Source organism: Dermacentor silvarum, chromosome 4, assembly GCF_013339745.2.
Source record: "Dermacentor silvarum isolate Dsil-2018 chromosome 4, BIME_Dsil_1.4, whole genome shotgun sequence".
Taxonomy (NCBI): Eukaryota; Metazoa; Arthropoda; class Arachnida; order Ixodida; family Ixodidae; genus Dermacentor; species Dermacentor silvarum.
Genome location: NC_051157.2, coordinates 128,718,435 through 128,743,421, shown reverse-complemented (window position 1 = coordinate 128,743,421; position 24,987 = coordinate 128,718,435). Strand labels below are relative to the sequence as shown.

The window sequence follows — 24,987 nt, the reverse complement described above, 5'->3', positions numbered from 1 at the left end:
TTGCCTTCTGCGCGTCGTGTCAGCACCGTAAATGCTCCACATCCCCTCCTCCCGGTTTTCTTCAGCCTCTGCCATGTCTGACCAAGCCTTCCGAGTTGGTTGGAATGGACTTATACGGCCCCTTGCCGTTGACGCCCTCCGGTCACCGTTGGATCGTCACTGCGGTAGACCATCTAACAGGATACGCCGAGACTCTTCGACCTGGTGCTGCTTCTGAGGGAGCTGACTTTTTCTTGCAATCCATAGTCTTGCGCCATGGTGCTCCTCGCGTTCTTTTGTCCGATCGTGGCAAAGCGTTCATGTCCCACGTCCTCGAGGAAGTCTTGCGGGAGACTAATACGAAGCATAAAACCACTTCTACATGTCACCCGCAAACGAACGGCCTTACTGAATGCTTCCACCGAACACTCTTTGACATGATTTCTATGTACTTACGTCCTGACCACACAAACTGGGACAAAATTTCTCCTTTTGTTACATTTGCTTATAATACTGCGACACAGCGGACTGCCGGCTACAGCCCTTTCTTCCTCGTGTATGGACTATCTGCGTCCTCCGCCTTCGACAACGAATTATTTTTCTCTCCTGCTTCGCCAAACACCTCCCTCCCAGAAGAGTTTGCAGCTCGAGTCGCGCATTTCCGTGAAATTGCTCGTCGCAAGACCAAAGCTACTCAAGAAGAAAGAGAACGTTACTGCGACAGTAAACGCCGCGACATCACCTTCCATCCGAGAGTTCGAGTCCTCCTATGGACGCCGGTTCGAACCCCTGGACTTTCCGAGAAATTCCTTGAATGGTACATTGGGCCCTACCTAGTCCTACAACAAACTTCCGCAGAGAACAATCTAATCACTCTGCTTCACTCCGTCGCGGACCACCGTCGTCGTAGTGCAGAAATTGTTCACTTTTCCCGCACCCAGCACGTTGTTTTCTGTTCAGCCGATTTTTAGAATGCGGCCAGGTTGGCGGCTTCCTCGATGGGGGGGGGGGGGTGGAATTAGTGTAAGCACATTTAACTTACTTCATCGTTCTCATTTGTACATAGCCATCATCATCCCTGTTCTTCTTCTTCTTCGTGCTTGAGCATGGGCCGTGCCTGCGCAATAAACGGGTCCGCCAGTGCTGCCTGTCCTGGTCGTCTTCCGTCTTTCAGTATATAAAATGGGAACTATTGAGAATGGCAGTATGACAATAAAACCGAGGCATGAAGCTATGAGTTTGATAAGTGTTCTTTTACACAGTTCGTGAATAATTGCAAGTAAAAAAGTGTCTTTAAAAGGGCCCTCACCAGGCTATATGGCAAATTTTGGTTCTACGCTGGAAATTGTTAGGTGCCCTATAGGGAGCGTTCTCCAGCAAGCATTTTTCAATGTGGTTCATTACTAGCCGATATGTAAATATTTGAAGTGTCGCGAACCCATGAGGGCGTGCTAAAGTGAACAATAAGAAAGCTAATCTAAATTAGTAATTTAAATTCGCTGCTTCGACAACGCAATGAATTGTGCGAGCGATGGCCTTTCCTTGAGGCAATCTGCCTGAACAAGTTGAATATACTTGCATGCGCCATTCGATTTCTGTATATGTGTTTCAATTTAAAAAATTCGCTGTGGCTTAACTCAGTTATGCCTGGGTGTGCGTAGCGAGAAGTAGGGTTAATGTTATTGTTTAGCTTGGTGTTTCATTTCGTCGTTGATCCGTGGCCCTGGCACGAGATGCCGAACTAGACGACGAACCATCCTTATGTGAATGCACCCGCCTGGCCGCTTCGTACTTACGACACTTCTCGAGGCATGCGGCTCGTTCTTCCTCCGTCTCCTCGGCTCGCTGTCTCCTCTTGGATTCTTTCCGACGACGAAGCATGGCTTCTTTCAGTCTCTCCGACTCCCTTTCCATATCTGTCGACGAATCCCACCGAGCCGCCCCTTCTATATATACGATGCAACGCCGGCTCCTCCAGCGATGCAACGCCGGCGCTTGCTAGGCAACGGCTCAGCTCGCGGTTTCCCCCGCTCCTCCTCTTACGTCATGCCAGATGGCGCGGCGAGCGGCGCTGCCAGCTGCGGTGGTTGCTAGGCAACGGCTATGCTCGCGGTGCGGCCACCGACCACAGCGAAACGGCGAGAATGCGGCCAATGTAGCTCTCGCTTCAAAAGCCGGCCGATCCCACGCCCTGTGGGAATCCATGTTATGCGAAGTAGCGTGCGGGGAGCCTACCAATTTAACGAAATGACCATGAGAGCACCAGCACGTAAGGGCCTGTTTCATGACCTACATGACACGGATGTCATGACATTCATGTCATGAGTCCTCAGGAGTCCCTTTAGCTACACCTAATTCTTCTCCTTCTTTCTGGCGTTTTACGCGCCAAAACCAGTTCTGATTATGAGGCACGCCGTAGTGCAGGGCTCCGGATTAATTTTGACAACCTGGGGTGCTTTAACGTGCACTACAACGCAAGCACATGGGCGTTTTTGCATTTCGCTTCCATCGAAATGCTGTATCGGGAAGCTGCCGAAATGCTGCCGCCGGGGCCGGGATTTGATCCCGCGACCTCGTGCTCAGCAGTGCAACGCCTTAGCTGACTGAGCCACCCCGGCGGGTTCGCTACACCTAATAGACCTTAGGGCGAGCCTTAGTCATACTCGTGATTATCACTTCTACCACCATCCTTTAGTGTTTCCTTCACTTAGTACCCATTTCCGAACCCATTTCAGTGGTTCTTGAGTGTCAATCTTTTTTTTTTGCTTAGTAATTGTCATTTTTGCTCAATCACGGTCATGACTACGACTTCGATCAACAACCTTAGCCTTTTCCTTCACCTAGTACCCCACCCGAACCCATTCCAGTGGTTTTTGAGTGTTAATATTTTTTCGCTGTGTAATTGTCATTTTTGCTGAGTCATGCTCATGACTATGACTTCTACCATCATCCTTTAGTGTTTCCTTCACTTAGTGCCCACGTCTGAACCAATTGCAGTGGTTTTGAGTGTAATATTTTTCGCTGAGTCACTGTCATTTTACTGAATCTAGTTCATGACTATGACTTCTACCAGCATCCTTTAGTGTTTCCTTCCCTTAGTACGTGCGTCCGAACCCATTTAAGTGGTTTTTGAGTGCTATACTTTTTTCGCTGATTCATTGTCGTTTTGCCTGAGTCATGCTCATCACTTTGATCTCTACCATCATCATTGAGTGTTTCATTCACTTACTATCACGTCCGAACCATTCCAGTGACTTCTGAGTGTTAATCTTTTTTCGCTGAGTCATTGTAATTTTTGCTGAGTCATGGTCATGACTATTACTTCTACCAGCATCCTGTAGTGTTTCCTTCACTTAGTACCCACGTCCTAACCCATTTCAGTGTTTTTGAGTGTTTATCTTTTTCGCTGGATTATTGTCATGACCTACATGACACGCAAGTCATGACATCTACGTCATAACCTATCACGTATGTTCGTCATACACTCCTGTCATACTATACCAATGTTGGTACCTACCTAGTGAACGAAACGACCATGAGAGCACGAAGACGTAGGCGGCTGTTTCATGAGCTACAAGACACGCATGTCATGACATTCATGTCATGATATATCATTTATGTTCGTCATATACTCTTGTCATGGTATGCCTATTCTAGTACATACCATGTTAACGAAACGACCATGAGAGCACAAAGTCGTAGGCGGCTAGATAGATAGATAGACCATCATCAGCAGCAGCAGCCTATATTTTATGTCGACTGCAGGACGAAGGCCTCTCCCTGCGATCTCCAATTACCCCTGTCTTGCGCTAGCGTGTTCCAAATTGCGCCTGCAAATTTCCTAACTTCATCACCCCATCTGAAACCGTTACTAGGCTGATCTCAGAAGCATCAATTGAAGTGGGAGGTAAGGCACCAAGGCAACCAGTAGGTAAGCTTACCCAAGAAACAAAGGACTTAATAAAGAAACGACAAAACATGAAAGTGTCCAACTCAAGAGATCAGATAGAATTCGGTGAACTGTCAAAACTGATCAACAAGAAGAAAGTAAGCGATATTAGAAATTATAGCGTGGGAAAGATTGAGGAAGCCGCAGCAATGGGACAAAATATGGACGCAGCATTAAATCAGTAAGAAGAAAGCTTGTCATAGGACAAGGCACGATGTATGCACTGAAAGATAAGCACCGTAATATCATCATCAATTTCAATGACATAGTAAAAGCAGCGACGAATTCTATACTGACCTGTACAGTGCCCAAAACAGCCAAGCGACTTTCATTCGAAATAGTGATGAACGGGATACAGAGGCTCCTTCTATAACTATTGATGAAGTTATAAGGGCCTTGAAAGACATGGCCAGGGGAAAAGCTGCTGGAGAAGATGGAATAACAGTAGATTTAATCAAAGATGGAGGAGATATGCTTGAAAAGCTTGCGGCCCTTTATACGCAATGCCTCACAACTTCATGTGTACCAGAGAGTTGGAAGAACGCCAACATTATACTAATCCATACGAAGGGAGACGTTAAATAGTTGAAGATTTATTGACCCATTAGCTTGCTTTCGGTATTGTATAGAATATTCACCAAGATAATTTCCAATAGAATCAGGGCAACACTTGACTTCAGCCAACCAAGAGAACAGGCTGGCTTCAGGAACGGATATTCTACGATGGATCATACCCGTGTCATCAATCAAGTCATCGAGAAATCTGCGAAATACAATCAACCTCTCTATATGGCTTTTATTGATTATGAAAAGGCATTTGATTCAGTAGAGATACCATCAGTCATGGAGGCATTGCGTAATCAAGGAGCAGAGGAGGCATATGTGAATATTGCAACAACTATATTGCCGCGGGTATGTGCCAGTGGGGACAAGGTTGAAGTAACGCGGGCTTTTAGGTTAAGCGTGGAGACGAAGAAGACGTTGTTGGTTTTTCTTGGCGACTGATAAAGTGTCTTAGTTGGTGCTGCTCCGCGTCCTCGTCGATCCCACGTCGTTACACCGCTGGAGGTGCTGGGTATTCTCCATCCTTCATGCTTGGCACCCCTTCGCGGAGCCAACGATCGAGCCCGGAATCGCCATTGCGCATCGAAACATCGGTCCACCAGTTCAGTCGCCGCCTACTAGGCCCAGCGCCCGAGTCCGGTCCCCTGCAAGAAACCTCAAGAAATCGTTCACCCCCTGCAACTATCGTGGCCACCGCGGCTCCAACGCAAGTAACCCTGCAGAAACCTATGGTTCCGGAGAGCTTTCATGGTGATGCCTTTGAAGACGCCCAAGATTGACTTGATCAGTTCGAGCGCGTCTCCAAGTACAACCATGTGACCAGCTCGGCGGACAAACTTTCGATTTTTATTTCTATCTGAAGGACAATGCTCGTACGTGGTACGTCAACCGGGAGAGAAGCTTTGCCACCTGGGACGACTTCTGCACACAGCTGCTGGATACTTTTACAAGCATCAACAGGAGGGAAATGCGCAGCGTCTCTTCGAAATCCGAATTCAAAAACCCAATGAGAGCGTTGCTATGTTCTCGGAAGATATGGGCCGTCTTTTCCGTAGAGCAGACCCTGACATGCCAGAGGAGCGAAAGCTGCGGTATCTTTTGCGGGGAGTGAAAGAACAACTGTTTTCCGGCCTTGTGAGAAATCCACCGACTACAGTTCGCCATATCCCCCATTATCGACGTACGACGATGTAAAGACTCCGACGAATGCAACGACGAATACGACGGACTCAACTACGAAAGACGTAACTGACGTAGTCAGCGCTGACCTCATCGTTCGCATTGACAGCCACCAAGTAGCCGCTCTTGTTCACACTGGCTCCCATTTTTCAATCATAAGCGCACAGCTCGCGACAAACTAAGGAAGGTGAAGACGCCATGGCATGGACCCAACCTACGAACCGCCGGAGGTCAGTTGATGACACCTATCGGTAAATGCACAGCCCGACTCTTAATGGCCGCTTCAACCTTCGTCGCCACCCTCGTCATTCTTTCTGAGTGTTGCAAGAAACTTATATTGGGGATGAATTTTCTGCGTGAGTACGGTGCCGTGATTAACATCCGCGACAGAAGCGTCGCGTTTGCAACGAACTCGGATAATGTCAGGCATGAGGAGCATCCACAACGTCGCTTACGTATAGCAGCAGACGACGTGATACTTTTGCCGCGGAGTTGCTCTCTCGTACCCGTGCACTGTGACAGCCTGCAGAATGGGACTGGAGTCGCTGAACACATCAATGTGCTAGCACTGAATTGTGGCATATCCATTGCCAGAGCACTTATTAATGTTATCGACGGAAGCGCCGAACTCTTGCTGACGAATTTTAGTAAGGAGCGTCGACACATCGTGAGAGGCACTGCTGTCGCTTATTTCAAAGAAGTAATACCGATAGGAGACTGCCACTTAGCGCAGGAGACGACATCTCCGATCCCCACAGCTCCGCCTATTGTAGACGTTAGTTCGACGTTAACGGCCGTTGAGCGAGACCGTCTTCTTGAGCTCATCAATCAGTACCAGAGCTGTTTCTCATCTGCGTCGAGTGGGTCAAACGCCGCTTAACAAACATCGCATCATTACTGATGTCGACTCCCGACCTATTCGACAAAACCCTCATCGCGTGGCCCCAAAGGAACGCGGGGCAATCCAAAGACAAGTGAACACGATGCTGGAAGATGGCGTTATTCAACCATCTAATAGTCCTTGGGCGTTACCTGTAGTTTTAGTGAAAAAGAAGGACGGTAGCCTGCGCTTCTGCGTAGACTATCGGAAGCTCAATCAGGTCACAAAGAAAGACGTTTATCCACTGCCACGTATTGATGATTCCTTGGACAGGTTGCGAAACGCGTGCTACTTTTCCTCAATGGACTTGAAAATCGGTTATTGGCAGATCGAAGTGGATGAGAGAGACCGTGAGAAAACCGCCTTTGTGACGCCTGACGGACTTTACGAATTTCAGGTACTCCCCTTCGGTTTGTGTTCAGCGCCAGCAACATTTCAGCGTCCAATGGGCACTGTGCTCTCTGGACTCAAATGGCAAACATGCCTGGTGTACCTGGATGACGTGATTGTCTTTTCCGCAACGTTCGACGAACACTTACGAAGGCTGAAAACTGTTTTTGAAGCAATACGATCGGCCGGTCTCATGTTCAAGCCTGAAAAGTGCCATTTTGGTTTTCAAGAGCTCCAGTTCCTCGGTCACGTCGTCAGTAACCAAGGAGACTGAGCTGATCCGGATAAAATTGCTGCCGTCGCTAATTTCCTGACCCCATTTGACAAAAAGGTCGTGCGGCGTTTTCTGGGACTACGTGCATATTACCGGCGATTTATTGCGAATTTCTCACGCATCGCGTGGCCGCTAACACAGCTCACCAGAGAAGATATACCTTTCACTTGGGGCGAAGACCAGCAGCTGGCATTTCATGAGCTCCGGCAACGCATGCAAGCGCCTCCCGTGCTTGCACACTTCAAAGAAGACGCCCCGACGATATTTTATACAGACGCTAGTAATGTCGGTCTAGGGGCGGTGCTCGTACAATGGCCGGACGACAGCGAAAAGGTGATCGCTTACGCCAGCAGGACACTGTCCCGAGCTGAGGCTAACTACTCCACCACTGAAAAAGAATGCCTCGCAATGGTATGGGCAGTTTTGCAATTTCGTCCGTATTTGTGCGGTCGGCCTTTCACCGTTATTAGCGATCACCATTCGCTCTGCTGGCTCATTAATTTGAAAAATCCTTCCGGCCGGCTCGCACGTTGGAGTGTTCGACTCCAAGAGTTCGACTTTACTGTCGCATACAAGTCAGGAAAACGGTACGCAGACGCCGACTGCCTTTCTCGGTCTCCTGTTGAGACGGCAGCACAAGACAATGACGACATGGTCTTTCTCTGACTCATGGACACTGCCGATCTTTCACGCCAGCAACGGGATGACATCGAATTGCTGCCGCTGATTGATTACCTGGAAGGACGAACCAACAGCGTCCCCAGGCTATTTGCAAGAGGGCTGGCGTCATATTGCTTGCGCCGCAGCGTACTCTACAAGAAGAACTTCTCCCCTAGCGGCAGCAACGACTTACTCGTTGTTCCCTCATCGCTTCGACGTGAAATCTTACACGCCTGCCCCAATGAGCCGACCGCTGGGAACTTGGGCTACACTCGCACATTGTCACGGATTCGGCAGAATTACTACTGGCCGAGACTTGCTGCGGTCGTTAAGCATTATGTTCAGGCATGTCTGGATTTCCAGCGCCGCAAACCGCCTTTCGTCAAGCCAGCCGGCCTTCTACACCCTGTTCAAGTACCTGCCACACCATTTGCACAAGTAGGCATGGATTTTCTGGGCCCCTTCCCAACGTCTACAACCGGCAACAGGTGGATAATCGTCGCCACGGATTATCTCACTAGATAAGCCGAGACAAGTGCTCTGCGACGGGGAACAGCAGATGAAGCGGCGCAATTTTTTCTTGAATCCATCGTTTTAAGACATGGCGCTCCGGCAGTAGTCATCACGGACAGAGGTACTGCGTTCATGGCCAAGTTTTTGGACATCGTTCTACGTTTAAGTGGTACCGCCCACCGGAAGACCACGGCCTATCACCCTTAAACAAACGGGCTGACGGAACAGGACACTGGCTGACATGATAAGCATGTACGTCGATGTAGAGCACAAGAACTGCGACGAGGTTTTACCCTATGTCACCTTCGCCTATAATACTGCTCGCCAAGAGACCACTCACAAGACACCCTTCAGCCTCGTGTACGGCCGTGAGGTTACGACAACATTAGACGCAATGCTCCCTCATGAATTTGGTGACAACGAGACGGGTGCTGAAGAGATCACACAGCGAGCAGAAGCAGCTAGGCAGCTTGAGCGTTGGCGAATCCACGAACAACAGGAATGTGACGCCAGATGCTACAATCTTCGACACAGACCCGTAACATACAACATCGGCGACAAATTGTGGGTCTGGACACCTATTCGTCGGTGTGGGCTTTCTGAAAAGCTCCTGCGCAGATACTTCGGGCCCTACATAGTTCTTCGACGCATCAGTGACGTCACCTACGAAGTCGTCCCGGATGGATCTCACTGTTCAAAGCGCCGACAGCATTTACCCGAAGTCGTTCGCGTGCTTCGTATGAAGCCGTACTATGAAGACTGACAAGATTGCACAGTTCTTTTTCTTTATCGAAGTTTGCCAAGCCTCTGTCTTCGGAACGATGATTTTTTTTTTCTATGGGGGGAGCCAATGGAACAACTATATTGCCGCGGGTATGTGCCAGTGGGGACAAGGTTGAAGCAGCGCGGGCTTTTAGGTTAAGCGTGGAGACGAAGAAGACGTTGTTGGTTTTTCTTGGCGACCGATAAAGTGTCTTAGTTGGTGCTGCTCCGCGTCCTCGTCGATCCCACGTCGTTACAATATCTTAGCAAATATCTGCAAGGATTCCACAGATGCCTTGGTTCTCCACAAGAAAAGTAGAAAGCTACCTATCAACAAAGGGGTCCGGCAAGGAGACACAATCTCTCCAATGCTATTCACTGCATGCTTAGAAGAAGTATGCAAGCTCTTAGACTGGGAAGGCTTAGGAATGAGGATCAATGGCGAATATCTCAGCAACCTTCGGTTCGCAATTGACATTGTCCTACTCAGCAACAATGGAGACTAATTACAGCAAATGATTGAGGACCTTAATCGAGAAAGTGTAAGAATGGGGTTGAAAATGAATATGCAGAAGACAAATATAATGTTCAATAGCCTGTGTTCAATAGCCTTTATTCAATAGAAAATAGATCAACAATCAAAAACCACTAGAATGGGTTCGGACGTGGGCACTATGTGAAGGAAACACTCAATGGTGATGGTAGAAATCATAGTCATGAGCATGACTCAGCAAAAAAGACAATGACTCAGCGAAAAAAGATTAGCACAAAAACCAATGGAATGGGTTCAGATGCGATAGAAAGTGAAGGAAAAGGCGACGGTCGAAGTCCTAGTCATGGGCATGACTAAGGCTTTCGCTTTAAGGTCTCTCAGGCGTAGCTAAAGGGACTCCTGAGGACTCATGACATGAATGTCATGACATGCGTGTCATGTAGGTCATGAAACAGCCACCTACGTCTTGGTGCTCTCATGGTCGTTTCTTTGACTTGGTAGGCTCCCCGCACGCTGCTTCGCATAACATCGATTCCCCCAGAGCGTGGGATCTGCCGGCTTTTTATTGCTATTCGCATTAAAGTGAATTATGTGCCTCATGGTTGGATCGATCCTCGGTCCTTCATCATAGCAGCCCGATGCTCTAACCATTAGGTCATATTCGCTTTTTGCGTTTTGTTAAGGCGAAGAAAGCCTTTGGTGTCCATGTTGGCGGTGCCCTTGGCGGTGACCTTTCCGTGACCTTTCCATGACTTTGGCGAAAGTGTGCCAGTGACTAAACATGGCCGACGCCGCAAATAGTAAAAACAAGTCAAAAAATGATCGGATTGACGTCATATTTCTCAGGGAGGTTCCTGTAAACAATAGAAATTGGTGGCTTTGAAAAGATACTTTGGTAAATTTCGGCCTGGGTGAGAATGGAACCCAGGCCTCCGCGGTGCGAGCCGAGCACGCTTCCCTGAAGCCACGGCTACTCCACCGTTGTGGTTAACTAAAGTTGTGCCTAGTGCGGGCCCGATTGCACACGTCACGTGGTCACAGAGACGCGCTCGTGCCACTGCTCGCGCGTTCGTCGTCATCGTCCTCTTCCACAGCTGGTAGGCTTTCGCCTTCACGTTTTACAAACGCGTAACACTTGTTTACACGTTAGGACGCAGTCAGACGTATACTTTTAGCGTGCCAATTAACGCTAACTAGGCTTTTGTGACGCTCGCCTCCTGCTTCACATTGCATAGCACGGGTGCGCCAGAGAACATGCGCGCGCCAGTTTCTTTTGCACACAAGCCGGAGAAATAAACTAGGTAACTTTATAGCATTTCCACAACCACTTCACTAAAGCTTCGTTTCACACAGATTCCAAGATTTGCGTTGGGCCTGCATAAGTTTTTAGACTGTAGAGATACGGACTACAGAGACACGGTGGCGGCTTGTTTTTCGTGCCAAGCATACGCCACTAAGTACCGTGTCAGTATTTGCTACGAGATTAAAACGTGTCCTTTACATCTGACGTAATAGCGAGGCTGATTTGTCTCTGCTCCGGTGTACTCAATTTTTAAATTGCCTTGACTGGGCCCTGAAATTCAATACTAAACCTTATCTTGAATTAGGCTTGAGTTTCATAATTTGTTATAATGTCGATGCATCAAAATATGACTGCCTACAAATTTGCCCATCAAAAATAGGTTCTAATAAAAATAATGAGTTTTTGGTAATTAGTTTGCTGAAACTTTGGTCATTAATGGCAAAGAATGACCACCTTGCATTACAACTCCTCTGCAAAAACGCGATGTTTTACAGGCTAGTCGTTAAAGAAAAGGTGTATTGTTTAAAAAGAAGAGCCCACCTGCATATATGTATCAATAATGCTCTGCAGTTCTCTATCTGCCTACGTTGGTCTGCTTGGCGATGCCAAGCATGTCTTCATTAATTATCGGAAACAAGATCAGATCTCGCATGTCGTTTGTCGGCTCAGGTTCTGAGAGCCAAGGAGGTAGCGACATTCATTCACGGCTGTACCAGTGTTATTGTTACAAGAAGACCTACTGCTGTTATTGTTAGCTTCTCCCAAGCACTATTTAGCTCTGCTCTGGATCTTTATTGGCAGGTGTGTTTTGCGAGCGTTCCCGTTTTCGTAATTCAGCTTTTGAAAGAAAAGTTTCCTTGACTTTGTTCGAGTTCGGGTTCAGTTCCGCGGAATATTGCACTTCGGGTATAGCCTCCGGTTCGCCTTCATTTCCAAAACCTTCGTCGAGTCAAGTGATAAAATGTCTCGCTGCTAAAGTGAAAGCAGCATTATTGCTGTTTGTACTATTGTTTCAAAAAGAGAGCGTGTATGTTATATGTAAAGAAGAGGCATCCCATTGTAGAATATATTTATTTGCTGAAGACTATGATACTTCATCAACGTTTGATCAAATTATATTGTTTTTTGTGTGTAGGCGAAATAATTTTATGTGCCTTGAGCGTAAAGTGAATGGGCCAACTCCACATGGTACCTTGGTGTGGCAGGAAATGAACTTTATTATTTTACACTTTTTAGTCCGGAGCCTCTAGTTTGTGATTGCCATAGCTTAGAAGCTCTCGCCGAGCACATTAGGAACGTGCTCAGCAAGAGCCAGTACAATAACAGAAATGAAGATGATGTTTGGTGTTTTATGGCGCAATTGCCAGGTATGGCAGAAGAGCGCCATGCCAGTGTTTGTGAGTTTGCAGTGGAGCGATGAATTCTGAGAAGTAGATGAGGCGTGTCTGTAAAGGGGCCAAAAAATAAGCGCTGTAAAGTGCGTAAAATATACATGTACTAAAATCATGGCAATGACTAATGAGGTGTACTATGATGAAATGAAGAATGCATTGAGAAAGAATGACACGATGCAGTAATTGGCAAGAGGCACTACTGCCTAAACAGATCCCTTGAACCACAAGGGCCTGGAGGCATGTGCTATCAAAAACTACTATCACAGTGGCATCCTGTGGAGAGAGCATGTGCTACGAACTTATTGGGCTAATAACATGCAGGACCACATCGTTCAAGAAATCGACTACTGCTTAGGCATTAAAAAACGGTTATTCAACAAGAAACAGGGACATGATATCGGTACGCTTGTGGAAAATATTTATTTCTCTCGGTTTCGGCTTCCCGACACTCCAGGAGGACGTGGAGGACGGTAAGCCTGTGACCACATTTACCACTGCTTGGTGGTTCATCGCCAGTCAGCAAAAAGCTGTGGGTGCCATATTTATGGTACCAACAGGACCTCAATTCGTCGTGTTTTCGTCACAGGGGGCCAGAAACCTAACGGTTTTAATCAAGTGAAGCTTATTATTTGTTTCAGCGTTCCACAAGCGCTGCCAGTGGTCTCGCAGTTTCCTTTGCAAGAAAGGCTTCAGATCTGTGGAAGGAATAGCAGCGGCAGGATTAATAGCTTATGATGTAGTTGATGTGGCCAACTGGTCTGCAAACACATTACCCTTAATGCCTCTATGGCCAGGCACCCAGCATATAGTCACATGCTGGTTAGATATATACGCTTTACACAGAATTGAATAGAGCTCATTAAGTACATCGTTTTTGTGTTTACAGAGTAACTTCAAGGCTTTCACGACACTTTGCGAGTCTGTAAATATGATAGTCTTTTGAAGTTTTCATTCCATTGTATACTTCGCAGTCGACAATAGTGCATAGGCCTCAGCCGTGAAGATACTTGTCTCCGGGTGCAGTACACCGGATTCCGAAAAGGATAGACCGGCGGCTGCATAAGGTACCTCGGCATGTAACATGGAAGCGTCTCTGTAAAACTCTGTACAGGAGTATTTAGATTGGAGTTCTAAGAAATGCAGTCCAATGTTTGGCTCTGGCACGTGTTTAGTGAAATCTACGAACGATGTGTCACACTCTATGAGCTGCCACTGCCACGGAGGCAACAGTTTCGTTGGAGCCATACGACATTGTTCAAGCAGCGGAACGCCCATTTCCTCACTAAGATTAATCACACACAAAGAGAACGGCTTTCTAGGATAACAGAAGTGCTAGCTCGAAGAGCGAGCCAATTATGAAGTGTGGAGAGATGGAGTGCTATGTAAATTGAGGTAAGTGCAGTGAAACAGATTATTGGGCTGTGTGGCATTCGCATAGGTTGTCCGAAAAAGACGAAGTTTCCGCAGTGCGAAGGTAGGGACATCTTTGGCCTGGCAAAGTCATCTTGTAGATGTGATTATGCGCAGAGAAAACATTTCCAGGAATGTCGCTCGCAAGGGGATATCAATATTACATCCTTCGTATGCTCAGGAAGCGTATCCCAATCACTTGTGAGACATGTATTGGTCACGACGTGCATGGTGCAAATAAGCGCTTTTTATGGTTGTATTCCTTTTTCTTTTCAGAGTTTATTATTCCTACTTCTTTGGCGGAGTGAGTGCAGTCAACAAGCAGCAGATGCTGCGCGTAAATGGATACTCTAATAAGTACTGGGGATGGGGAGCGGAAGACGACGACATGGCTTACAGGCGAGTTCTCTTGCAGTCAAAGCTAGGAAGAGACCAAACTTCCCTGCGGAACGTACAAAACGCGCCAACCCAATAATACTATCATTGATGAACTGTTTATTCTATATAGTTCTAAAGTAAACAAAGTTCTAGCGACACAATGAAAGTCCAAAAATTTTTGGCAATTCAAGATGAGAGAGAGAGAAAAGGATGCCTAGAATGGCAGGGAGGTTAACCAGAGGGAGAATGTGCGATATGCTGTACAGATTAGCCTTTCGATGCTACGAATGCACGAATAAGGAGTGGGAATCTACCTACAGTGGTCAACGCTTAAAGAGTATAGGTACTCCACCTGAGCTTCCCAGCTAGACTGCTTAGAATTTTTGGCGCTATAGAAAATAACGGGCAGGGAATGCGCAAATAAGTGGGGCTGCTACTACTAACATCTTAGAGAACTAAAGCGTATGTGGTATGCCAGCGAAAAGAGAGAGAGACTCTTTATTATAAAAACAGTATTTTGCCGCCGCGTATATACAACCGCTGGCATGCTACTCTGTATAGGGATGGGAACGGGAATTAACTGTGTGAGCATTTCATATAATGCCTCTCATCAGGCCGAAGACGAGGACTTCTCAATTTTCATGCAGCCCATAATTAACGCTACATATGTCAAGAATTGACTATACATTACCCGTAAGTTTTGCACCATTTCTGTGAAATATTGACTACGTGAGTGTTCAAGCTTTTTAAAAAAACGGGGTTTTAGCTGATTTTAGTTGCACTAACAGCTTCGCAGTAAATTTAGTCATACTGTTTCATTTTCAGTGTATCTAGGTTGCGTAAGCTCGCCGAGAGCAGTCAGGCTGAGTGTTGGCCGCAGACGTAGATCGAGGTCGTTGGTTCGATTCCGGTGCTCATTTTCATTTTAGCTCGGCTCAACTATTAGTGTTAAGCTGCATGCGGTGCTTTATACGTTAATGCTTCAGTCAACGAAGGAATTTCAAATATTATATAGGGAGCCGGCATACGCGCATACGCTCTAGCGTTGGGGCGTATTCGTTTGTATGAAGGCTTCCTATTATTACGGCTAATGGAACGCCGCCCCGAGGTAGAGTAGCTAAGCTTCACTCAAATGTCCCTAATTGCCGGGCCGGTGCTTTCAAGTTATGGCAACACTGTTGAGAGAAAGGTGTGCTTTTCCGTTACTTTTTTTCAATCATTGAAATCCTTCTACAATGATATTGAGAACGTCATACGGTTTTTGTTCCACGCAGGCTACAAAACCATGGCTACAAGATTTATAGGCGTCCACAAGATGTGGCGAGGTACTTCACCCTCGCCCATGTGAAAAGCAAGCCAAGCGAGAAAAGGTGAGATTACTTATGGTGGTGGTCGAGCCTGCGGGTTATGAAACGCTGCCAAGTTTCTTGTTCATTTTGCAGGCAATGACTTGGTAGATGCATAGAAGGGTAGTTATGTTCACAATTAAAGTGTCCGTCTATCTTCCATTATTGGCGGGAAAGCATTTGCTATCTTGCAGTGAATTGTTAAGTGCTAAGCGATAATTTTAACAACAAACTGGTTCGCACACCTGAGCAAACCTTCAGCTGAACTGCATAATTGGGGAATAGCAAAATCGTATTTTCAAAATGCATTAACTTTAGAAAGCCCAAAGCATATCACATTTGATACATTGAGTTTGATGGCTGAAAATGCTGATTTAAGGACAAAAAACAATGCTAGCTCCAAACCGTTTTTGACATGTTGGGGCGAAGTTTCAGCTATAGAAAGCTCAGCAAACAACTTACTAAAGATTTATTATACTAATTGTTTGAAAGCTTTAATAGCATTTTATTATTTTTTATATACGAATGTACTCTTCCTAGCCAAAAATAAAGGGGATCAAGTTGTTCGTTTGCTTGATGTATAATGGTTCTGGGGCTTCCTGGTGTTAATAGGTACTCACACGCTGTAAGACACGCTGTACGACTGTAAGACTGTAAGCTTTAAATTGCAAGTGGAATGTCCCTTTGGAGTCGTATATCCGCAGGCGCTGTTAAAAGCAACGTCTGAGGCTCTCTTGAAGCACATGAGTGGTACATTCCTGCAACAACAAGAATTAACAGGCGTGCAACAAGAAGATGCAAGTGGTTTCTTAATTGTATGAAGCGTCACATATAAAAAAAGCTGGCAGATCCCACACCCTGTAGGAATCGGTTATGCGAAGCAGGTTCGGGGAGCCTACCAAGTTAACGAAATGACCATGAGAGCACCAATACGTAGACGGCTGTTTCATGACCTACAGGACACGCATGTCATGACATTCACGTCATTAGTCCTCAGGAGTCCCTTTAACTACGCCTAAGAGACCTTAAGGCAAAAGCCTTAGTCATGCTCATGACTATGACTTTGACCATCAACCTTTTCCTCCACTTAGTACCACATCCAAACCCATTGCATTGTTTTTTGAGCGTTAATGCTTTTATTGCGATAGCAATTATATGGACACTTCAACCGCATTTCTGCCGTCGGCGTCGCCGTCGCCGTCATCGTCGCTGTCACCGTGAGGTTCCGTATAGATAAAATATTCGCCGCGCGCCGTATGCCCGAGCGGAAGCGTGCGGGGACGCACGCTATCACGGAGAGCGAACGCACCCAATCTCCCACGCGCAAGCAAGGAAGAGGGAAGCGAGCGCCGGAGGGAGCGGGGGGGGGGGGGGGCACTTCTACTCTGCCAACAACCGCGCTCGTCGCTCGCCCGCACCGTCTCTTATCTCCACACGGCTCCGACCTTTGTATGCGCTGTGTATTCGCCGCTCAGTTTCCGTTGAAGCCATAGACCGCACGTACCTTCGTCCGCTGCGGCGTATGCGCTTGCTGCCAGCGTTTTCACAGTCGTTGTCTGCAGTCATTCAGTGTGATCTGTTCATGTTTGTTTGTGCGCGCTCACACCACGCTTGTTCATTCAGTTAGTAATAGTCGGGCCACATTTTCCAACGCACGCTACACATGCAATGCTGCCCCAGTGGCGTAGCCAGAAATTTTGTTTGGGGGGGGCTCAGGTTGCAGCGCGGCTGCTCCTCATAGAAATTGTCGAGGGATCAAATACATGAATAATAACTGCATTACCAATGCCATATAGTATATAAGATGCTGCAAATGAATTATTGAACGCTACGCACTGTCAAGTAAAATATGCATTTTTTCATAAAAGAATATATTCGTATGTCCTAAAAATTCTGGCAGAAATAACTGATATCAATGCGGCCGTGTTTTTTTTCTATTTAATAAGGAAAAAAATATCACACGGACATTAGAACTATATCAGTTCGAAACCAGCAAAGCAGTGTATACAGCTGATATGAAGAACGTAAAGGCCATGAAATGAATAAGTTGAGGACAAATATTTTGATGAATCTTCGTCATTCAATAACCTTGTTTACACATTTGCACATATGCAACGGCCAGGAAAAAACCTCGATGACGCTGTCCCCAGTTGCAATAGATTGCGCAGGAGCAGCTGTTACCGGTCGTGTATTGTAGTTACACCGAGATTATACTCGCAACAGTGAATACAAATAAAAAGTAGGAGAGAGAGAGAAGTCATAAGGGAAAGGCAGGGAGGTTAACTATGCTGAGCCCGGTAGGCTACCCTGCACGGGGGAAGGGGGAGAAGGGATTGAAAGAGAAGGAGGAGAGAAGTTCACAGTTCACACGTTGCATATTTACAGTTAAGCGTTCATCGCGGAGTTTCGTCAAAGGCGGTCATACAGGTTTGTGCACTTCAAAAAACACAGCAGCGCCTTTGTAGCCCTGCACATAGCAGACGCACGAGGCCACGCGCCCAAGATCTTTTCCTCCGTTAAATGGCCTGTCGTCTAAGTGCCCCAAAGCCGTCCGAAGGGCAATCCTCTCATCATCGTATCTGTGGCAGTCGCATAAAAGTAGGAGTTCTGCAAAATATACATTAGAAATGCGAAGATAGAATGGAATATACAAATGCGAAGATACAACTCGCTAAAGGGCAAAAAAGAGTCGCTGGAAACAAAGTTCACTGCTTGTATACACAACACCTCGCAACAAGATATTTAAATATACGTCTAAGTCTCCAATAAATCTGCGTATTTAAGCAAACGTCACTGTATATTGTGCGTCAAACAAGACAAATAAGCACGTTGCGGAGTCAGAGATACGCACAGAAACTTGCGCACAGAAAGACAGATGATCTAGGCAAGAACAAAACAATGATCGCAGAAATCGTGATATGTACTCGGGTCATGCAGCGGTCGCGACAGCACCATACAGGTAGAATAAGAGAGGAATAATGCAAAAATCAGTACGAAAATGTGTAATTTAACTGCCTGCACAGCGGCATCAATTATTCTGCACCAAAAATTAAAGGAGGGTTTTGCTTCGTTTAAAAAAGAAATAAAAGCAGGTAGGTAAAAAGGACAGAAAAGGACAAACGAAAGCCACAGATGATGCGGCAAGTTACTACCTAATATCCGAGTGTGTTTTTGGCAAACGCCGCGTGGACCGGGCTTTCAATGAGCAAGGTCGGTCAAAATTGGTTATTGATGTCCTCGTAATTTTCGTATTGGCATGATAATTTTGACCATGATGCTAACTGCTAGAATAAAAGGATAAAATTTCTGCGGTTTTAAAAGCTAACGAACAGTCATACGTTTTCATAATTACGAGCTTATGGACCAGAAGGAACAGAGTTTTACTTGCATTGATTTTTGCTGCTTCGCTATCTAAAGGACAAACTTCTCTCGGCGGGGAAGTTGAGCGAAGCGGTCAATGACTTCGGACACGTTGATGCCGACGTCTCTGTGGGTGGTTAGAAGCACCAGTCTAACCATGCGTTCCACATACATTGTAGAGCGCAAGTAGTTTTTTAGTAAACTCTTCTTAAAAAATATTCTCTCTGCGCTGGCAGTGGTCACTGGAAGGGTGACTAGAATCTGGAACAGTTTTTACACATTTACACAGAACCTGCAGTCGCAAAGGTAGAGGGGATCTATTCCGGTGATAAAACCTAAAACACTCCCTCGATGTCGTTGGCATCCTTGTTTACTGTTTAGGTACCTTGCACAAACAGTAGACTGTTCGATTCCGGCGATGTCCGTCGTTTCGTCCGGAAGTATGGACAAGCAGCCTGCTTTTGCAACTAGGCTTTCTTTGATAGTTTCGCCACAAACTTCTATAATTTGGTTTTGTGCATCTGGGCTTAAATACGAGGCATTACTGGGGCAACTGTCCAAATGGTTCTTCAGATATGTATTTCCACAATCAGCTCGCATGCGGAGAAGTGCTTTGAAAATACCTGTACTTTTAGCGGGGCCTATGCTTAAATTCATAGGGCCACTGTCCCTGTGGCCAACGAGAGCCAGACCTTGTAGCCCGCAAAAAGAATTTACTCAATAATAGGCCATTTCCTTTCTCCTGTTTTCTCAAATTTTACTTTGCCTGCCCTGGTCCAGCTGATCGATCACATTGGGCACGCGTCCTGAAAATGTTTGGAGAAAATTATCAGCTGCTAGCTCACAGTCACGGTAATATTTAGTATTTTTGTGTTTGTGGAAGATTGCGAGCGCGTGCTTTCATTTCTGGAATGGCTTGGACACGAGGGCTCCAGTGCACGCATGTTCGTCCAAGTTTATAACAGCATTAACCCCATAAAGTTCCAGAATTGAAAATCTTTTAAAGCACGCCTATAAAAATGTCAGTGCACCTTTCGCGTCAAAAGTTGATGAGAACTTTACACCCATAAAGTTTCGGAATTGAAATCCATGCGCTCCGTAGATTCCGCGGCTGCTGCGAGATGCCGCAACGCGCCCGCTCGCTATCGAAAAGCCCTTGAAAGTTTGTGCTCGGATCCTTGCGTTACGTGACCCCAGGTGCCACGAAATCCACCCCAGGCACCCCAGGTACCACGAAATCCAGCCCATGTTCGCAATGTTCGTGCCGAAATGTCTTTCGAGCGTGAAAAAGACATTGTAGAGAGAATGCAAAATGATTGAACATAGCTCGCCTACACGAACATGTCGCAGCCTATGACACTAGGACACCTGAACAATGGAACATTCCGCACTCATGAACGAATCATGGCCAACAAATGCTTCGACATACACTTCCGACCTTAGTCAATAACCTCGCCTTACGAGAAATAGACCTTCTGTCCTTATGCAGCCTGCACAACTACTTTCAGTCAAACTAATCCTTCTGTTTAATGAGTTTATTCATATGCAATCCTGTATGATTTCTCCCCCCTTTATTTGCTTTAGTCTATGCTGCACTGAATATAGTGCTATGTTATGTTTTTTTTCCTATTTTCTTCCTGTTTTCGTATAATAAGACTTTCTTTATGTAATCTATAATGCTCATGTATAAATTCAATATTTCCTTAGTAATGCAGACTACTTGTTTTTCTGATTGTTAAAGTGTATTACTACCTGTCTCGTATACACATCTTTTTTTGTAAATTGACACCTTCCCATCTGTTTACTCACATGTGAGCGCCCGACGCCCTCTGTTGCCTTTGATGAGTTTTTGGGCTAGTCAAGTTGCCTGCGTGCAACTTTTTATCCAGAACCCCGCCAGGTAATTCTTTTCATGGGAAATAAATTATTATTATTATTATTATTATTATTATTATTATTATTATTATATTATTATTATTATTATTATTCGCGGCGTCGGTGGTAGTTTTGGTCGGCGGTGTATGCCGGCACGAAAAAATTTCGGGGGGGCTGAAGCCCCATCAGCCCCCCCCCCTGGCTACGCGCCTGTGCTGCCCGGATCGGCAGTGCAGCGCTACAGGTGTGTCCCTTCGCACGCGCTGCCCACAGGAAGCGCTTCTCATCAACACCACCGTTTCACACGCGCCTTCTCGTGGTCATCGAGTCTCTCTTCATGTCGGTCTACTTACGCCGCAGCACACCTGCTTACTTAATCAGCTCATGTTTACTAAAATTCATATTGCTACCAAAGCCGCTCACCTTACTTCGTATGACATTGCTGTGTTGCTATCGCATTCATTGCTTCGCCCTTTGGGCGAAACTGTGACATTTTTTTCGCTGAGTCATTGTAATTTTGCTGAATCATGCTCATGACTGTGGCTTCTACCACCATCCTTTAGCGATACCTTCACTTAGTACCCACGTCAGAAACCATTTCATCGGTTATTGAGTGTTGATCCTTTCTCGTGAGTCATTGTCATTTTTGCTGAGTCCTGCTCATGAGTATGGCTTCTACCACCATCCTTTAATGTTTCCTTCACGCAGTACCCATGTCCGAACCCATTTCAGTGATTTTTGAGTGTTAAATTTTTTTCTGAGTCATTGTCATTTTTGCTGAATCATACTTATAATCAGAACTGCTTTTGGCACGTAAAACCCCAGAAAGAAGAAGAATGCTCATGAATATGACTTTTACCATCATCCTTTACTGTTTCCTTCACTTAGTACCCATGTCAGAACCCATTTCAGTGGTTTTTGAGTGTGAAATTTTTTTGCTGAGTCATTGTCATTTTTGCTGAGTCATGCTCATTACTATGACTTCTACCATCATCCTTTAGTGTTTCCTTCACTCAGTACCCACGTCCGAACTCATTTGAGTGGTTTTTGAGTGTTCATCCTTTTTTTGCTGAGTCATGCTCATTACTACGACTTCTACCACCATCCCTTAGTGTTTCCTTCCCTTAGTCCCACGTCCGAACCCATTTCAGTGGTTTTTGAGTGTTAATGTCTTTTGACTGGGTCACTGCCGTTTTAGGCGGGTGATTCATGACCTACATGACACGCATGTCATGCCATTCATGTTATGACCTACCATTTATGCTTGCCATACATTGTTGTCATACATACCAATTTTGGTACCTACCAAGTTAATAAAACGACCATGAGAGCACCAAGGCGTAGACTGCTCTTACATGACCTGGATGACACACATGTCATGACCTATGATTTATGTACGTCATACGCTCTTGTTATACTATGCCAATTTAGGTAAATACCAAGTTAACGAAACGACCATGAGAGCAGCAAGACGTAGGAGGGATAGATAGATAGATAGATAGATAGATAGATAGATAGATAGATAGATAGATAGATAGATAGATAGATAGATAGATAGATAGATAGATAGATAGATAGATAGATAGATAGATAGATAGATAGATAGATAGATAGATAGATAGATAGATAGATAGATAGATAGATAGATACTGTCAAAGTGGCAAATGTTCGCCAAGAAATGCTTCGCATTTAAAAGAAGTAGCTGAATGGCAGAAAGTGTTTTCAGGAAGTGTGTTTTCGGCGCTGTCGAAGTTGACTACTTTGTGTTCGCATATGTCGGTAGGTTACGAAAGCAGCTATGGGTGTCCTACTAATCATAAGAAACATTTTTTTAACGCGGCTTCACAAGGGGCATGCAAAATACCAGCGACTTGCAGAAAGGTTTATATTGTTAACATAGGGCAATGCATAAGCCAGGGACTGCGATAACACAAAAAGGAGGTATCCTCAGGAGAGCATGTTTATTTAGTGAATCACTACATTCGCTGTGACTGCGCTTCACTATTTTCATCGACGACACTTCTCGGCGGGGATAAAAGGCGAATTCCGAAAAAAATTCTTATATCCTCTATATTTAAAAACACAATAAATTCTTCACCATAGTATACTGTCACTCGCCTGAATCCCAAACTTTGCACTTGAGAGTTGTCTCTGCTACTAAGTATAATTGAAAGCTAGTTATATGCATACGTATTGCGGGTGTCATGCTTAAACAAACGTTTTGTAATTTTAGCTAGTACTATGTATGCGAAAACATGTGACAGAAGAACTGAAAGTTGGGCGTGATTACATGTACTCGTTCATACTGCTTGACAGCGCAAAGAACAGGACGATGTGGAGCAAACACACGACAGTGCCCACATTCAGCCAATGTTTATTGCGTCGTTCACGTTAAAAATCTGCATACTCGTCGGGGGAGGGAGGGCAGGGTGTCATGATGTCATTGCAAGATGCTCTTTATCGTTTGACTATAGCAATAGGAAGATACGAAGTGATAGGAACAAACATTGGGTGAATCTCAGCGGCTGTCGTGTGTTTGAATCCTCGTCCAGTGCTATGCCTTGTTTAAGACAGCTATAATGTACCAGCTAGCCATAGCAAACGCCTTGGCTTCTCTGTGGGTTGCGCGAGATAAACAGGGGCAGGAAATAAAGACATGGGTGGTACGAGCATCGTCAAGCGACCCGTGTTTTTTCGTGCTTTCCTTTCTTGACGGTGTGCATCTCGTGCTAATCAGAGTGTACGAAGCAATGTATTTTCTTTATGCACACATGTATGTACTACCAGCGCACCCTTAACAACTTTTATTTACTAAAGTTGTCGCATCAGTATTCAGAAAAAAACATTTAAGTGATCACGCCTGAGTGCAGCCAAGTGCATGTTGCGTGCCGTCAGGTCCTTCCTGTATTGTCTTATTTGCCCAAACAAAGATATAGTAATAGACCAACAAAGGAAGAAGCGTAATAACAAATAGTGACATTGAACGTCGTACAGTGGTATAAAATTTGGGAACTGCAGTGCTTTTTGTGACGTTACATTCCCGTGTTTATTGATTTTTTTTTAAGTTCGGAAAGTGAGAAACTGAAATGGAACGATAGAGTAAGATCACCTCCTATAGGGCGGCGTTTACGTATGTTCCCACTGAACAGAGCGAAAAGCCAGGGTTCGATAGAAAAGCCAGGGGCGCTATAACGTAAAATGATTCCAAACTATTTTGATTCCACACTCCTGACGTCGTCAAATTTACGTAACCACCGAAGCAAGCATCGGGCGGTGACCCGCAGCGTTGTCTGAACAACCCAATCAAACACTCTCCTCGTTTATAGGAGGTCACCTTTGTTCGCTTTCAAAACCAATAACATTGTCTACACTCACCGGTTTTCCTTATCTAATTGGCTGACAAGAGGCGAAGAGCACGCTCTAGTAGAGAGGGTTTTGATGGGGCCGAGCCAGCACCGTGAAAATAGATAACCGCATGAAGAGTGTGGTGCTGGCTTCTCCCATTGGTCGGCTTCGCCTTACTTAGCTTGCGGTGGCTGATCGAAAATCGAGGCGGCATGCAACGGAAGGATAAGAATGTCGCTAAAACGGATCCTCAGCAACTAAGAGTTGGCACAGCGATGACGTATGCAAGCCGAAAGGGCTCGATAACGTTTTACTGCCCCGCAAAAAGGTTTATCACGTGGAAATAAATACATGCTCACCGGCAGGTGCGAGTAGCGTGGGCCTGAGCGATCGGCGGGCAGCCATCTTCTATTCCTTTCGGAACGGGGCAGTCTGTGGCTATTCGGAAAAATTTTCAGTTTTGTTCGGCACACTAATGCATTTTTTCACGTACACGTCACTTTGACGTGGTGAGTTTTCGCGGTTTTGTGAGGTCGCGTGACAGACAGGCGAAGTGGGCGTAGCCAGAAAACATTGGACCAATAGCAGAGGGCTAATGGTGAAAAGGCGTCGAATAAGGAACGATTATTTTTCTTTTGTGCGGTTTAATCATGCATAATCAATGTGTACACGTTATATCATATGGGGAGCTATCGCGGTTTTCGTGACGTCGCGTGACAGACAGGCGAAGTTGGGAGTGGCCCGAAAATGTTTTGACCAATCGTGGAGGCTGATTGCAGAAATTGGAATCAAAACAGCTTGGAATCATTTTACGTTATAGCGCCGCAGATTTCTTTTTCCATCAGTCACCCGGCCTGTACACTTACTGGACGGCAACGCTGTCATTCATTGCGTGAAATAAAAGCTCGGGATATTATTCGTGAAATTTATAGG

General features: G+C 45.7%; 1 protein-coding gene across 15 annotated transcripts in view; it reads left to right on the top strand.

Moving 5' to 3' along the window:
* LOC119448894 (beta-1,4-N-acetylgalactosaminyltransferase bre-4) overlaps window positions 1-24,987 on the top strand; it is a 174,617-nt gene that overhangs the window by 126,096 nt on the left and 23,534 nt on the right. For 2 of the 15 annotated variants that reach the window (XM_049666071.1, XM_049666067.1), the window contains exon 6: window positions 15,403-15,498. The exons of the other annotated variants lie outside the window; for them this stretch is intronic. In XM_049666071.1, coding sequence (XP_049522028.1) covers window positions 15,403-15,498 — 96 coding nt within the window. The remainder of the gene's footprint in view (window positions 1-15,402; window positions 15,499-24,987) is intronic. 15 annotated transcript variants of the gene reach the window in all.